This window comes from Hemicordylus capensis, chromosome 2 (assembly GCF_027244095.1).
Source record: "Hemicordylus capensis ecotype Gifberg chromosome 2, rHemCap1.1.pri, whole genome shotgun sequence".
NCBI lineage: Eukaryota > Metazoa > Chordata > Lepidosauria > Squamata > Cordylidae > Hemicordylus > Hemicordylus capensis.
The window spans coordinates 21,783,593-21,799,656 of NC_069658.1; the positions used below are offsets into that span (position 1 = coordinate 21,783,593).

The 16,064-nt window shown below is 42.6% G+C and overlaps 1 protein-coding gene across 2 annotated transcripts in view; it reads right to left on the minus strand.

The window, feature by feature from the left end:
* Positions 1 to 1,538: 1,538 nt before the first annotated feature.
* ALPK2 (alpha kinase 2) overlaps positions 1,539 to 16,064 on the minus strand; it is a 57,913-nt gene continuing 43,387 nt past the window's right edge. For both annotated transcript variants that reach the window (XM_053296180.1, XM_053296179.1), the window contains one exon: positions 1,539 to 3,951. In XM_053296180.1, coding sequence (XP_053152155.1) covers positions 3,735 to 3,951 — 217 coding nt within the window. In that variant the 3' untranslated portion in view covers positions 1,539 to 3,734. The remainder of the gene's footprint in view (positions 3,952 to 16,064) is intronic.

The window sequence follows — 16,064 nt, forward strand, 5'->3', positions numbered from 1 at the left end:
TCCCCAAGTTACTGATCCCTTTGTGCTCTAAGACATTAAGCTAGCCCAAGCTTTACTTGCTAATTTTATAGACACTTGTATTTAATCAGTGTGGTTGTACATGACTTGTCATTGCTATCGCTTTCCACAAGCTGATAACCCATTAATCACCAGAAGCACCTGGTTCCACAATGCAAGACTGTTATTGATACTTTATTTGGGATAAAGATGGGTTAAAACAATGTTGCTTGCTATAAGTTGTATGATCTTTATATGTACACTTTGCTGTTATGTATAAAACTTTTTATCTATATCAAATCATGCCAGATATGGGTGGTTAAGGATATGTGTGTGATGTATAGAATTATACTAATTATGTTTGTAGCTCTAGGATGTTGTATGCAATGTATCTAGTTTTATTGTCATATGTACAGCCCATTTAGCACATAACATTTCTGTAAAAACTATGCTTAATGCATCACATATGTTCCAAACCCTTTAGCCACACGAAACACAGAGTTCCATCAATGGGCAAGAACTATATTTCCAAGATTAAGAGTTTATGTGTTAAGAAAGAGCTATTATTAATATTTCCAAACAGTTAGAACTTTCATCTAACTAATATGGAAATCCTATTGATTTATGGGCAAAGAAGATAATTCTAGTTATAGCATGTATTTTCCTTGTATTGATAATCACATGTTGCTGCTTATAATACATTTTAGCTTTAATCCAGATGTTTATGAGAACCTTTAAACCTTGCCATAATGTAAGACCCATATATACAGCTGTACCCTTACAAGCCCATATATCCTGAAGATTCAGGATGATCCAATTTTTTCAGGGGGGAATTGATGTGTTTTAGAAAACCAAAGTAACTTTTACTTAGAATACCTCACTCTAACTTAAAGTAACCCCAGCCCAGCTCAGGCCAGCTCAGGGACATCGCGGCTTCACATGATCAACGTCATTATCTCTCTCCACTAAATTGTATCTAAGGAAACTTGGTTCTCACAGGATTCTCACTGTTCTTTTGCTGACAGTTAAGAAAACAGGATGTAACCAAATAAGGAGTGATCACCAGATGAACAATGAATCATTCGCATGCGTACTAGATACTTAGTCCACCATTTTGTTGCCACGTATACTATGTCTAGGGTATCAGCATCATTCAGATTGTTTGTATAAATGTAAGATGCACCTATAACCAATTTGTAATCAGTTTGAGAGCGTAAAGCCCTCTGATTACCTGTTGCAACTGCAGTGCAATAAATGCCTCAATTGTATTCCCACTGAGTCTGTTTGATTGGCTAAAAGGCGGACCCAGGGACGAACTGAATTCACATCAGTAGGATGTAGCCATCATTTCCAAAGAAACTGAACATTTCCTGCTAAGAGAAGCTTGGGCCTGTAGTGCAGCGGGAACAACTGCTGTAACTTTGTAAACAATGGACAGTGCTGAATTGATTGCTTTTATGTACCAGAAACCCCCAGATATTGTTCATGTATATCTCCTTGCATAACTTCCTTTGGATTAGCAAAATATTCATGCTACCAAATCTTGTTTCAGTAGAAATTTAATTGGGGGGGAAATGTAAGGAGTATAATAAGGATTATCATTATAGTGCAAATAATTAGGAAATAAAACAATTATTCTAGTACAGTGGTATTGACCTGGAAATCGCCAGGGGGTGATTGAGATGTAGGAGGTGTCAGGGCTGAAGGTGTGATGAAATGAATTATTGCAGGCCAGTGTTTCTTTTGAAATATTATGAAAGAAAATGGCCATAGGAGTAGGAAATGGTGCAAGGTTTCTAACAACCACATATGCCTGTTCACATACATGCACCAACCATGACCTACCTCAAACAGGTAACATTCCTCCCTTCTTGCAAGGTCCAAATAGAACTTCCATATTTAGAGGTAATATTTCTGTGGACTTCCTGGAAATATATAGTCAGCCACTATGGGAAACAGGATGATCGACTAGATGAATCTTCAGTCTGACCCAATATGGCATTTATTGTATTCATAAGTTTCAAAAATGCACAGTTACCTACCATGCTCCCTCCCCCGACATCTGCATCTGCTAGTCAGAATGTTGCTGTGCCTTGAAGCCTCCACTAACACACCTACATCTACCTCTGTCTTTCACATACCCACTTTCACACTCAGGGGCGTAACAAGGCTGGAGTGGGCCCAGAGACAAAATTTTAAAATGGGCCCCTCGCTGATACACACATACCTCACAATATATAGTGCACTCACACTCACATCCCCATTATGCCAGCTTCTCTAGAAAACTCCATTCCCTCGCTTTAACCCCGTCCCTCCACCCTCCCATGGGGAAGAGCGCTCCCGGCTCAGAGTTGCTTCTGCAGACAAGGACTTTGCTGCATGCATGCAGCCTTTGCTCCGAACTTGGGGTTGGCATTTCCACGGCACCAAAGCTCTGCGGGTGTTGGGGAGTCATGTGACTTGCCTCTGGGGGGCCCCTCGAGGTGTGGGGGCCCCCAGGCAGCCGCCTCCTCTTGCCTAATGGTAGTTACGCCCCTGTTCACAATAGTTACAGATGCGACCATGCACATTATGGCGGTTTCCAGACTAGATGCTCAACAGTGGCAAAATGCCTCCGTTCAGGCAAGTCACAGTGAAAATGTAAACAGCAGGGGGAGCAGTCTCGCAGCAACTACAACCCGAAAAAACAGCAACTTCCTTACGCCGGATATACGACATCTTAGCTTTATATCGCAGCAATTAAATTCGAGACAAGGCATTGGCAATGTGAACGGCACCCTGCTGTCCACATAGGGACTGCGGTGGCACAATGCAGGAAGTGTGAAAACACACTTCCGAGATCTGACGTGACCACGTTTCAGAGTCTAATCTGGAAAGTGCCCAGATGCAAAGAGCTGAGCATGTGGTTCTAGCCAATATTCATACTGCCACACAGAAGCCAGGAGATAGCTGTAGGTTTGGGATCTACAATATGGTAAGGAAAGAGATGGTCACACAAATAAAGGCATTGTGGGCTCCACACCATCTGGTCCTGGTGGATACCACTGTTCTATACTTGATCATATCTTTGACATAGCTAACAGTACTGAATATCAGTCCAAAAAAACCAAAACAAAACCCCGAATTGGTGGTCTGAGGTCCAAAGCAAATCCAACTCCAGGCGAGTTCCTCATCCACTGTGTGTATCTCCCATATTTCATGCCAATCTGAGAAGCAAACAGAAACTTGTAGAAATAACAACAGTTATCTTTCACTCTTGAGTAAAGATACAAATGGAGCAGGTTCACACATTCTCTGGATAGAATACAATAAGGGACATGTATCTTTCACCTCATGTAGCTTGGAACATCCTTAATATATTAATATACATGCTTAGCAGCTGAATTATATGGAAATCTACTAAATGCAATTTTCCCAAAGGTCCATATCCTGCATCGTCTCCAAAAGAGAGACTATGAAAACAACCACCAGTCCCCTGAGAGTCCTCACACATAACTATGCAACGTTACTTGATACTGGGGTGCTGATCTCTTCAAATTTTTCAGCTTTGACTGTCCATCTAATAGGCTATTCACTCTGCCACTTTTAAAATAGCAATTATGACTACATGTAGAATATTAAATGCACCATTGATGGAGTGTTCAGTTCTAAAAAAATATAGTATGCATTTCTAGAAAGGTCCTATTGCAATCATGAGACTGCAAAGTTTTTTGTTGTTGTTGATGGAAAAGAAAGTCCTATGTTTTCTTGGCAGCCTGCGGACCAATCACAGTTTTCTTTGCAGTACTTGAGCTTGGCTGTGCCTTAATCTTGGTAGCAGCTGGCTTCCTCTGTTTCTGACAGCTGGCTTGAAGAGGTTTCAGTCCCAGCATCTCACAGTATTTATTACACTGATGGAGGGCCTTGAATTGATCAATAAATGAAATTGAGCAGTTACCTTTGAAACCTTTGTACCTGCAGAAGAACAACAAACAGAAGCAGGGTTTAAACCTTTTAGTTTCTCGGACCAGACTTATTATATTTTGCTTTTGGGAAATCCAGTAAAATCTTCAGCTCTCCAAATGGTAGAGGAGCTCCCTATAATCCCACTTCCCACAAACTTCTGAATTAACAGAAGCAAAACTGACTTCTACAGAGAAACTGACAAGCTTTAATTCTAGCCTTGTGGGGGAGGGGAGGTAATGTATAGGAAAGATTATAACAGACACCATAATCTTAAATCTGTTTCAGATGGGGAGAAAAATATGGCAAACATATTAAAGGAAATGTAAAGCAGATAAGTGAAGGAAGTATTCCTAACCATTTCTTTTCCATTTCATCTATGGCTATAGTTGATGTGATGATAAGCTGGTTACAAAATGGACCACCTTACACTACAGTAATAAAATGTTTTGCTCAAATCAGGTTTAGAACAGCCAATTGAAGTCATAAATGCCATTGGCTGACATCCTTGACTAAATTTATTAGAGGAAGTTTTATTGAAATTTAGCAGTCCTCTAGACTGCTTTCTATTCAGTAAAATAGTCTGGATGTCAGCCACTAAATCCATTAAAGTTTTTTTAAAATATGTTTTTGCAATTGATTCAGCAGTTATAAAAGTATGCTGTTGGTCTACTGATGTTTGAAAAAGAGCAAGAAAAAGATAGAACTACACTGTTTTAAAATCTCATTGCTTTCAATGGGAAAGACTTCAATGGGAAAGGCTTAATACTTCAGTAGGAATTAGTGGAACTTATATTTGCTGGACTATATTGTGCCTCAGGTTTTTAGCCCTTTTGAAACATCAACGGAATTTGGTTTTTTTAAAGGAAATCTGAGATTCTCAAAAATCGGACTACAGGAGAACCTCGTTACTTGCAGAGGTTCCGTTTCTCGCCTACTACTGCAAGTAACAGAGCCATGAGTAATGAGGCATTAGGCCAATGGGAAAAGGGGGGTTAGGTTCCAGGATGAAGGGGGGGGGAATTAAGCCCCAAATTGGCCTCCAAATAGCAATAGCAATAGCAATAGCACTTACATTTATATACCGCTCTATAGCCGGAGCTCTCTAAGCGGTTTACAATGATTTAGCATATTGCCCCCAACATTCTGGGTACTCATTTTACCAACCTCGGAAGGATGGAAGGCTGAGTCAACCTTGAGCCCCTAGTCAGGATCAAACTTGTAACCTTCTGGTTACAAGGCGGCAGTTTTACCACTGCGCCACCAGGCCTGAACTTACTTTGGCATGGCCCTGAACTTACTTTGGCATGCTCCTTGGGTACCCCATGTACCCAGAAATGCCTCCCAAAGGATGGAATGCCCCCCCAAATTTCCCCATGGAAAATTGTGGGGGGAAGTCCTTTAAAAAAAGAAAAAAAGAAATGAGACACAAAATGGCTTCTCATGTCTCTTCCTGGGTTCCTCCAAACAAAATGGCAGCTAGAAGTGACCACGGTCACTTAGGCTTAAGTGACTTAATAATTCAGTAGGAATTAGTGGAACTTATATTTGCGGTCACTTCCAGCTCTCTAGGAACTGTGGATAAGTGGGTTTTAACCCATTAGTATCAGCAGATACTGGAAAGGGGTGTCTATTAGACACCCTGCGGGGAACCGCATGGTTCCATGAATAACAAGGTTCTCCTGTGTAGCATTCTGTTTTTTGACATGTGCAGAACTGTAGTAAGAAAGAACACGAGGGATGGCTGCTCAAGACCGCACAACTCAGCCTGCTTTTATTAAAGCAGCACATATTCATTTAAACCTATACGTGTTGGCTCTTCTCCTTACCAACTTACCAACTTCTCCTTACCAACTCAACAAATCAACAAACTTTTTACAACAATTGCAGAACTGCTCCATGATTTGAGATGGGGAGGTGTGATAGTGATGTCACCAGGCAACATTTATTCAGTTCAAACCGAGCCATGTTGTAAAAATGTGGAATTTGTCACCCCCACCCCCACCCAGAGCTCACGAAAGGACAGAAAAAACCACATTTATTTGGAGGACAGCAACAATGCTATTCAATCACCTTTACTGTTTTTTAAATGTCACAATGTCTTCAACCTTTTTTGTCAGGTGTATTCACCCTCCTGCTACAAAATCAGATGAAGTTGTACAGGAATATGAAGGGATCTGTACAGAAGATCATCTGACATCATGATTGAAGGTTTCATGGAGATTACAGATTTTATATGGTCTTAACAGCTGCAAGGAATTCTCTTTGTTCAGCCAGACAGCCTCCCTGCCTTGTTTTAATATAAATGCTGACAGCTTTTTCCAAGACAAGTCTTATTTCCCTATGAAGGATAGGCGTGTCATTTTTGAACAGTCTTTGCCAAATGCAATTTTCCCCAGGAGCTAAGGCACATAGCATCTGGAAAAACACATACACACCCTGAATTATATCTACCAATTTCTTAAATTCTAAAAGATTTAACAGAGAGGGTGGTAAAGCAGTTTGCTTTTCCTTTTGCCAGAGGGAACAAGCTGGGGAGGCTGCAATATATAATGCACTGCTTTCCCAGCAGCAATAGCTCCACATGTTAAAAAGAGAAATTTTGCTTACATTATTATTTATTATTATTTAACACATTTCTATACCGCCCAAAATGCAAGTTCTCAAATACATGTGAATTCTCAACTCTCATTTTTTTGAAGTGGCAGTGGTTACGTTTGAGATAGCACCTCCTCTTGGCTACAGGCAAGGTCATATTGTTTGGATACCAATTAGGAACATAGGAAGCTGCCATATACTGAGTCAGACCATTGGTCTATCTAGCTCAGTATTGTCTTCACAAATTGGCAGTGGATTCTCCAAGGTTGCAGGCAGGAATCTCTCTCAGCCGGGGGAAAGGATCTTTCAATGGTAATATCACACAAGTATTAAAAAGAGAACACCTGGACTACTTGAGAGATTTGTTATTCACAATTAAAAAATGGAAGGTTGAACCGGATCTATTTAAAGGATCCTCCTCAGTTAAGCAGCTAAGGAAAACAATTTATGGAGAGATTCTAGAAGTGGGTTTCTTAAAACCTTATTTAGAACGTAAACACTATAAACACTGCACTTCACAGTACTTGTTGCAACCCGATCACCCTATCGCTCTCTTTAAGGAGAAAAAAGTCCCTTTCCATTTATGGGAAACAAGGTGGCACTTATACCATCAAGTACTACCACTTAATGTGGCTAAGCCATGGCTTCCAGAGGACGAGCAAGAGTGCCCTAAAATCACCTGCAAACAGAAAGCTAGTGAGCTAGGTAAAACATTCAGGGAAACCCACTCACATTTCTTAAAAGAGTGTGTGGTAGCCAAAAGAGTGTAGCAGGGAGTAAGCAAGCTGTTAGAGTGGCCTGATTTGGAAAAACAGACTTGGGAAGAACTAACATCGGGTTTGAGCAACAGAACCTCCTTTCGAGGTCCCAGAAAGAAACCTTCAAGGAAACGGGACAGAACGGGTGCCCTCATACTAGGGAATTGGAATGTTCCTTCTCGTAATCAGGTTAGTAAACCTGTATGTCATTTATGCAATGCTCCTGCATAGGAATAGGGAGGGAAGACGCGACCAAGAGGTTCACGCAGATGAGACAGTAAATCTCTTCTGGAAAAGACAAGAGTATCTCTTCTAAACAGCAATGGGACAAATTTTGGGAATGGACGACGGACGTAACCCTCCCCCCCCAATTACCTGATGTGCCTTGAAATCCCCCACCCCCGAGTTACAGTACTACCTGCATATACTTCATAACCTCGTGGGTTTCCAAATCATTGTGTGTAAATCTTTGTAGATATATCATGTACAAACAACCACTTTGTATATAATTGTGCTTTGGCAACGTACTGTATGCTTTGGTAGTTTGTTGGTTCAATAAAAAAATCTTGTCCTATAAAATAAAATAAAATAAAATAAAATCTTGTCCTATCTTGGAGAAGCCAGGGAGGGAACTTGAAACCGTCTGCTCTTCCCAGAGCGGCTCCATCCCCTGAGGGGAATATCTTACAGTGCTCACACTTCTAGTCTCCCTTTCATATGCAACCAGGGCAGACCCTGCTTAGCTAAGGGGACAAGTCATGCTTGCTTGCTACCACAAGACCAGCTCCCCTCTCCTCTTAGGATACCAACGGGGTAGCGCCTCCCAACCTAAATCCAGTGAGCTAACTGTCCACCCCCCCAACTCTATTAAATGTATCCAATACAATACAATACAATACAATGTGTTTCTGGAAGGGGCAAAAGATATTCAGGAGAAAGACTGAAGATATTACAGAAGACCATCCCTGGGAGCTGAAACTCTCTAACTTCCCACATCTCAGATCTATTGAGTTGCATAGTCTAGAAAGTAGAGTAGAGAGACTATACTCAGTATGGTGATACATCCCTCCCATGTGCTGCAGTCCCAGTTTAGTTTGGGACCACTTGTTTAAAGTCACATCCAGTTTCTCCTGGGCTGATACAGCACAGAAACAAAAGAATACCCGACTCTCAACCATTACGGAATATCATAGGCCAGGAGTTCACAAATGTGGGTCATCAGAGGTTGCTGTGCTACAATTCCTATCAACACTTCAGTCATTGTGGCTGATAATGATCATGGGAGTCATAATTCAACAACATCTGGGACCAAAGTATGAGCACTCCTGTAATAGGCCCAACTTTATTCTGTTCAAGAAATGCCCCCTTTCTTCTATGGTAAATAACTGAAATATGTTTCTCCTGCAATCAGCTTTTTGTTAACTCATTAGCCTCATTCAGACGTTATAAAATTGCCCCACTGTAGACATGCACAGTGGGGTGAAGGAGGAGGAAGTCTCCCCCCCATCCCCAGTGGGTGATGGCGGGTGTTTCTGTGATTGTGGGACTGGATTGATCCAGTCTTGCAATCACAGAAGTGCCTCTGAGAAGCCCACAGGCAGGAGGTGAGGGCATGACCCCTCTCCTGTCCTGTCACTGCACCTCTGCAATGGGCATTCGGAGGCATCCTGTCTCTTGTACATAGAGGTAGCCTCTTCTTTGTAGTTATGAAAGGCATAGAAGCATTGCTTATCCTTTCACTCTGGTCACCATAGCTCTGTCAAAAACATCTAGCCAAACATTATTTATGTATTTGTTTGTTGTATAATAAGGCACATGCCTATGGTTTTTCACATTCAGGAATCCTACTCGCATTAAATACCCAGCATAGGAGCCATTGGCACATCCCGCAACATGAAGGTAACATCAGAAGTCTGGATTCCATGGGAAGAATCCATGCTGTTGCTTCTCACGCCAGCACAGCCTTTGTTTCCCAGAGGGACAACACAGGCATGGGGAGATACTCCAGTGTGGACTACCCCCATCTGTCCAAGGTGTTTGATATTCCCTATGTGGTGCAGTCCCTGTGTGTGAAGTAGCAGTTGCTTTTACAATCTCATCCAGAATTAACAGCTCCACATAGTCACCAAGTCATTTTTTACATCCTAAACGCTAGAGGTAAATTAGTATCCTTTGTATTTCAGGAACAAATATTCTTTGACTGCTATGGTTCCAGTCTCCCTTCACATTTGGCCTGTTTTGGTTTAGCATTTGTAAAGTGCGTTGTTTGTTTGTTTGTTTTATTCATCACATTTATATACCGCCCAAACTTTCGTCTCTGCGCTGTTAAGGGCCATATGTTACCTTTTTGTTTAGGGCTAACGGAGTGGAGTTGATTAAGCATTTGATTAACAAAGGTTAATTTTCTTTTATTTGATATTTCCTTTATCTTGTGGGACGAATATGACTTCTAAGAAAAAGAAGGTACAGTGTGCCCTCTACTGAGTGGAAGTTTATTGCAGTCATCTTTATATCTGTTAATGTTTTTGTGTTGTGAGGAGAAATTGACATTTGTAATCATAGTGTTCTACCTCAAAAGCCAAGAATAGTTTATAACAGAAATATCAAATCCTCAAACATACAAGTAAACTATTCTATATAAGAAACCTTGCTGGATTTGGCCCAAGGCCTATCTAGTTCAGCATCCTGTTTCACACAGTGGCCTACCAGAAGCCTCTGAGAAAGCCCACAGGCCAGAGGTGGGGACATGCCCTCTCTCTTGCTGTTGCTCCCATGCAACTGGTATTTAAAGGCATCTTGACTCTGAGGCGGGAGGTGACCTGTAGCCACCAGAGGATCAGCCATTGATAGATCTGTGCTCCATGAATTTGTCTAAACTCCTTTTAAAGCCATCCAAGGTAGTGGCCATCACCACATCCCATGGCAGAGAATTCCATAAATCTATTATATGCTGTGTGAAAAAGTACTTCCTTTTGTCGATCCTAAATTTCCTGGCCTTCAGTTTCATGGGATGACCCCTGGTTCTAGTGTTTGAGAGACGGAGAAAATTTTTCTCTCTACTCCATGAACAATTTTATACACCTCTATCATGTCTCCCCAGATGCTGTAGCCTTTCCTCATAAGAAAGGTGCTCCAGGCCCCTGATCATCTTGGTTACCCTCTTCTGCACCTTTTCCAGTTCTACAATGTTCTACTTAAGATACAGTGACCAGAATTGTACTCAGTACTCCAAATGTGGCTGCATCATAGATTTGTATAAGAACATTATAATATTAGCATTTTCATTTTCAACCCCTTTCCTAATGATCCCTAGCATGAAATTTGCCTTTTTCACAGCTTCTGCACACTGAATCAACACTTTCAATGAGCTGTCCACCACAACCCCAAGATCTCTCTCCTGGTCAGTCACCGACAACTCGGACCCCATTAGTGTTGTATATGTTAATCTGTGGATTTTGCCCCAATATACATCACTTTATACATTGAACCGCTCACATTGAACTGCATCTACCATGTTGTCGCCCACTCACCAAGTTTGGAGAAATCCTTTTGGAGCTGCTCACAATCCATTGTGGATTTCACTTCCCTAAATAGTTTACTGTCATCAGCAAATGTGGCCACTGCACTGCTTACCCCAACTTCTAGATCATTTATAAACAAGTCAAAGAGCATCAGTCCCAGTACAGATTACTGGGGGACCCCATTCTTTACTTCACTCCATTGTGAAAACTGTCCATTTACTCCTACCCTCTTTTTGCTCTGCTTCAACCAGTTACCAAGCCACACATGAACCTGTCCCCTTATCCCCTGACTGCTATGTTTACTCAAGAGCCTTTGGTGGGAACTTTGTTGAAAGCTTTTAAAAAGTCCAAGTATACTATGTTGCCCGGATCACATGGCTGTGTGCTGACACTATTAAAGAACTCCAAAAGGTTAGTGAGGCAAATCTTGCCCATTGTCTTCATATTTGTGAAATTTCATAGCAGTATTGGGTTACTTTATTTTTGCACTATATTGTACGATACTGCCCCCCCCCCCTTTTCTGGTTGGTTCTGCATTGCCTTTGCAGAAGCCATGCTGGTTCTTCTTCAGCAGGGCCTGATCTTCTAAACGTTTAACTATTTTGTCCTTAAGTATGCTTTCCATCAATTTACCAGGCAAAGAAGTGTAGCTAATGAGCTTGTAGTTTCCCAGATCCCTCCTGAATTTCTTTTTGAAAATCAGAGTTACAATAGCTACTTTCTAGTCCTCTGGAACATAGCCTGATTGTATGGACAAGTTACATATTTTTGCTAGGAGATCAACAATTTCACATTTGAATTCCTTCAGAACTGTTGGGTAGATGCCATCTGGCCTTGGCGATTTGTTAATTTTTAATTTTTCAAGACAGTTTACAACATCCTCTCTCATCACCTCAACTTGGCCCAGTTCTTCAGCCTCCAAGCCTGAGAAGCTCAGTTCTGGAGCAGGTATATGGTCAGTATCCTCTGCCGTGAAAACAGATTTGTCTACCTCAATGGAGGTAGACAACCAACACATGTGTTTCTCACCCATCCTCCTCACCAGATTACATTTTCTGTTAGACATGGAGTTCCAGTGCATTGACCTTTTGCACCAACTATCCTAATGACCACTAGGGGCACTGAGAGCAGAGGTAGCTAGTGTGGTTCTCCTTACCTGTCCCTGCTTGCCTCTACTCTATGGCCCCTGCCTTGACTCCTCAGGTACTTCCTGTAGTGAGTCAGTCCTCTTCCTTTCCTCCTAGAGAGAAGATGGAAACATCTCTCTCTCCCTACCTATTCATTATGTAGCTGATAGATAGGATAGGTCTTTCCTATCTCAAATATACTTCACCAATACATCAATTTAGTATAGACTCTACAGTGATCTCTATGTGTATTACTTATATAGCTGCAACAACTAAACTCTGCACTCTGTAACTGGAATGGTAGCTTCCTTGATGCTTTGCTAAATAAACACAAATTTTCTTCTCTCACAAAAAGACAATACTTATCACCTCCCTATCCCATTTCCCCTCACTTTGTCTACTCAACTCCAGCAACATACAACCTTTCTTTACCAATAATGATTATTTAATTCATTAGCTAATTTAATTTAATATTTAAGAAAGCACCGAGCCCCATCGCCTATTGAGTTCATCTGGGGAGGTCCGTCTGCAGCTGCCATCAGCTCGTTTGGTGGCTACTCAGGGATGGGCCATCTCCACTGCTACCCCAAGGCTTTGGAGTGCACTCCCTGTTGAAATAAGAGCCTCCCTATCTCTGATAACGTTTACAAGGGCAGTTAAGTCACACTTGTTCACCCAGGCTTTTAATTAGACTTATGGATGTTAACATTCTTTTAATTTTTTAATTGTTTTAATTTTGTTTTAATTTGTACTGTTTTATTGTAAGGTGCCCAGAGACGTGAGTTTGGGGCAGTACATATCTATGTTAAACAAATTATTATCATTATTATTATTAATAATAATAATAATAATAATAATAATAATAATAATAATATAATGAGGTAGTGCCACCTTAGGTGGCTCAATTTGGCACTGTTAAAATATAGCAAAAAATCATTTATTCAAGTCATGGTTTTTTTAAAAATGGTGGTGAATGGGGTAGAATTCCAGTTTTATTCCTTAGGTGCCAAAATGTCTTGTGGCCACCCTAACTCCCTCAAATGACAAGGAGAGCGATAACAGCAAACATTTCAAAAACCAGGAAACTGAAAGAGTGTTGGACTAGGACCGGGAAGACCCAAGTTCGAATCCCCATTGAACCATGAAACTCACTGGGTGACTCTGGGCCAGTCATGTATCTCTCAGCCTAACCTACCTCACAGGGTTGTTGTGAGGATAAAAATAAGCATTTCCTCTGAGCTCCTCAGAAGAAAAGTGGGATATAAATGTAAAAAGTAAATAAATAAATAAATAAATAATCTGCCCAACAACTGATCATAATTGCAGGCCCTTCTCTGGGTATCTCCAGCTGCAGAAGTTAAGCAAGTGCCCACCAAGAAGGCAGCTTTTTCTGTGGATATGCCCCGTTTGTGGAACTCCATCCCCAAGAGATCCACCTACTGCTCTCTTTGTTTTCATTTAGGTGCCAAGCAAAGTTTGTCCTGTCATGGTCTTCTAGTGTTTAATTTAGTTTTGTTGTGCTTTGACAGTACAGTGTTTGAATTTGTCTTTGTTCTTTTACCCAGTGTGTCTTAGTCAGGTCTGCTGTTTTGTAATTGGTATATAATATTATATTGTGTTTTATGTGTTTCCTTGTTAAACACCTCCCTTAAATACTATTTGTGGACAGGAACACAGGAAGCTGCCTTACACTGCATCAGACCATTGGTCCATCTAGTCAATATTAGGGGTGTGCACGGAACCGTGGAGCTGCGGTCCGGCACTGGGGTGGGGGGTTCCATTAAGGGTGGGGGGGGCTTTACTTACCACTCCCAACAACGGCGCCGTATTTAGTTGAGCAATCGGGCGGCAGGATACCTCCCTGCCGCCCGCTTCAATCCCCGCTTGGCTCCTTAAGAACTAAGAATCGGGCGGCAGGATACCTCCCTGCCGCCCCCTTCAAGCCCCGCTTGGCTGGCGGCCACCCCCTTCAATCTCCCTGCCGCCCCCAATCCCCCTGCCGCCCCCTTCATTCCCGTTTCTCCATTGAAATCGGGCGGCAGGATAACTCCCTGCTGCCCCTTTGCCGGCTTGGCTTTTGAGCAGGCAAAGGGGCGGCAGGGAGTTATCCTGCCGCCCGATTTCTAAAAGGAACAACTGCTCCTTTTAGAAAACGGGTGGCAGGGAGTTGTCCTGCCGCCCGATTTCAATGGAGAAACGGGAATGAAGGGGGCGGCAGGGGGATTGCGGGCGGCAGGGGGATTGAAGGGGGCCGCCGCCAGCCAAGCGGGGTTTGAAGGGGGCGGCAGGGAGGTATCCTGCCGCCCGATTGCTCAACTAAATACAGCGCTATTGTTGGGAGGGGTGAGTAAACCCCCCCCTTAATGGAACCCCCCACCCAAATCTTGCCGGACCGAACCTCCCATGTCCAGACCGGTCCGGAGGCCTGTAGAATGGCCTCCGGACCGGTCCGTGCACATCCCTAGTCAATATTGTCTACACTGACTGGCTGGAGCTCTCCAAGTTCTTGGATAGGTATCTTTCCAGGCCTACATGGAGATGCCAGGGATTGAACCTGGGATCTTTTACATGCAAAGCAGATGCTCTGCCACTGAGCTATGGCCCCATCCTCAAAGGCAGAATGGCGTCACACACAACATTTTGGAAAAAATTAACAAATTTTAAAAGCATATTAAATATATTCATCTAGAAGAACAAAAACTTCAGGAATTGAGGCTGCTTTAAAAATCCCCTTTCAGACTCTCTCAGATCTCTTCCACCATTTTTTAAAACTTAAAAACCTGATCCCTATATTACCAAAGAGTGACACACCTGGGCCTCCCAACCATTAATAGGTCTTTATTCCAACTCCTCTGTGTCCTCTTCCATCCTTGCCACCCAAAAACTGGACCCAAGAGTTGAGAAAAGCCCTCCTCATATGCTAATCCATTGGTGTGGCAATGGTGGCAACAGGATTAGTTAGAAAAAGACAGGAATATTCTATTATTTTCCCAGCATTGTGAGCTGGACTATACATGCATCATAATTGTCGTGAGATTGCTGCCAAAAACTGTATCCATCTGGTGAGTTCTCCTAATCTCTGCTTTAATGTCTAGGAGCAGCAGAATCACGTTGTGAGTTTCACCTCTCCAAAAGTAGCAGGAACTACTTTTCCAGAAATAGTTCTGTTCCAGAATTTAGGATGCTGGGTGTCATTCCAGGGGCAGAAACAATGGGGTAAACCAGAACAGCCAAGCTCAAGTTACACAAATGGCAGGTCAGGAACTTTCCACCACAGACAGACAAGTACCTGAAACAGATGAGTAAGCTCTGAGGCTAGAGCTTTTTAGAATCTGGTGAACAGGGATTGGCCTTCAGGCCAGCTGATAATGCTCAGGCAGGCTGGTATTGCAACTTAGGCCACATTCAGACATAATACAGGATCCAATGGACCCACGGTTCTGCTCCCCCACCCTTACTTATCTGTCTGAATTCAGACATAAGCACTGGCCTTCTCTCTGCAGTCTTCGAGACTGCAGAGAGGAGGGGGAACTGGCTGCCAAGCTTCCTCCTTTGACTGATGGACAGCTGCAGCAGCCAATCAGGATGGAGAGAGGGAGGAGCTTCCTTACCCCAACTCCAGTCCCAGGGAAGGCTGCCGCCATTACTGAATTCGGACATAATGGAGGCAGCTGCAAACCGAGGCCCAAGCAGCAAACCTCTCTTCAAATCAAGGGTTCAAATTGGAGTTTGGGGAGTGAACCCTCGGTTTTAGTTAGGGTCCAAACTGCGGTTTCCCACATTTGGATGTTCAGGTTTGGGGACCTCTGGCTGCTCTGCCTCTGGTTCCCCATTATGTCAGAATCTGGACCTAGATTGTGCCCTCAAACCACAAAGCTCAGTCTACCAGACTTGAAATGGAACCAGAGTGCTGATGGCACAGGAAGTAAGATGCTGAGGCTTTTTTACTGGGAGCCCCAGTTTAATATGCCCACTCTGTTTGATATGCCCTATACCCCAATGACCTGTCTGAGGTAATTTTTAGGATAGAAGAGTGGCATGGTTGTGGCTGATGCTTATCCAAAGTTTCTCCCCATCTCACTTCAGTAACACCTGAACCCATTGCTCATTTGGGAAAAGCA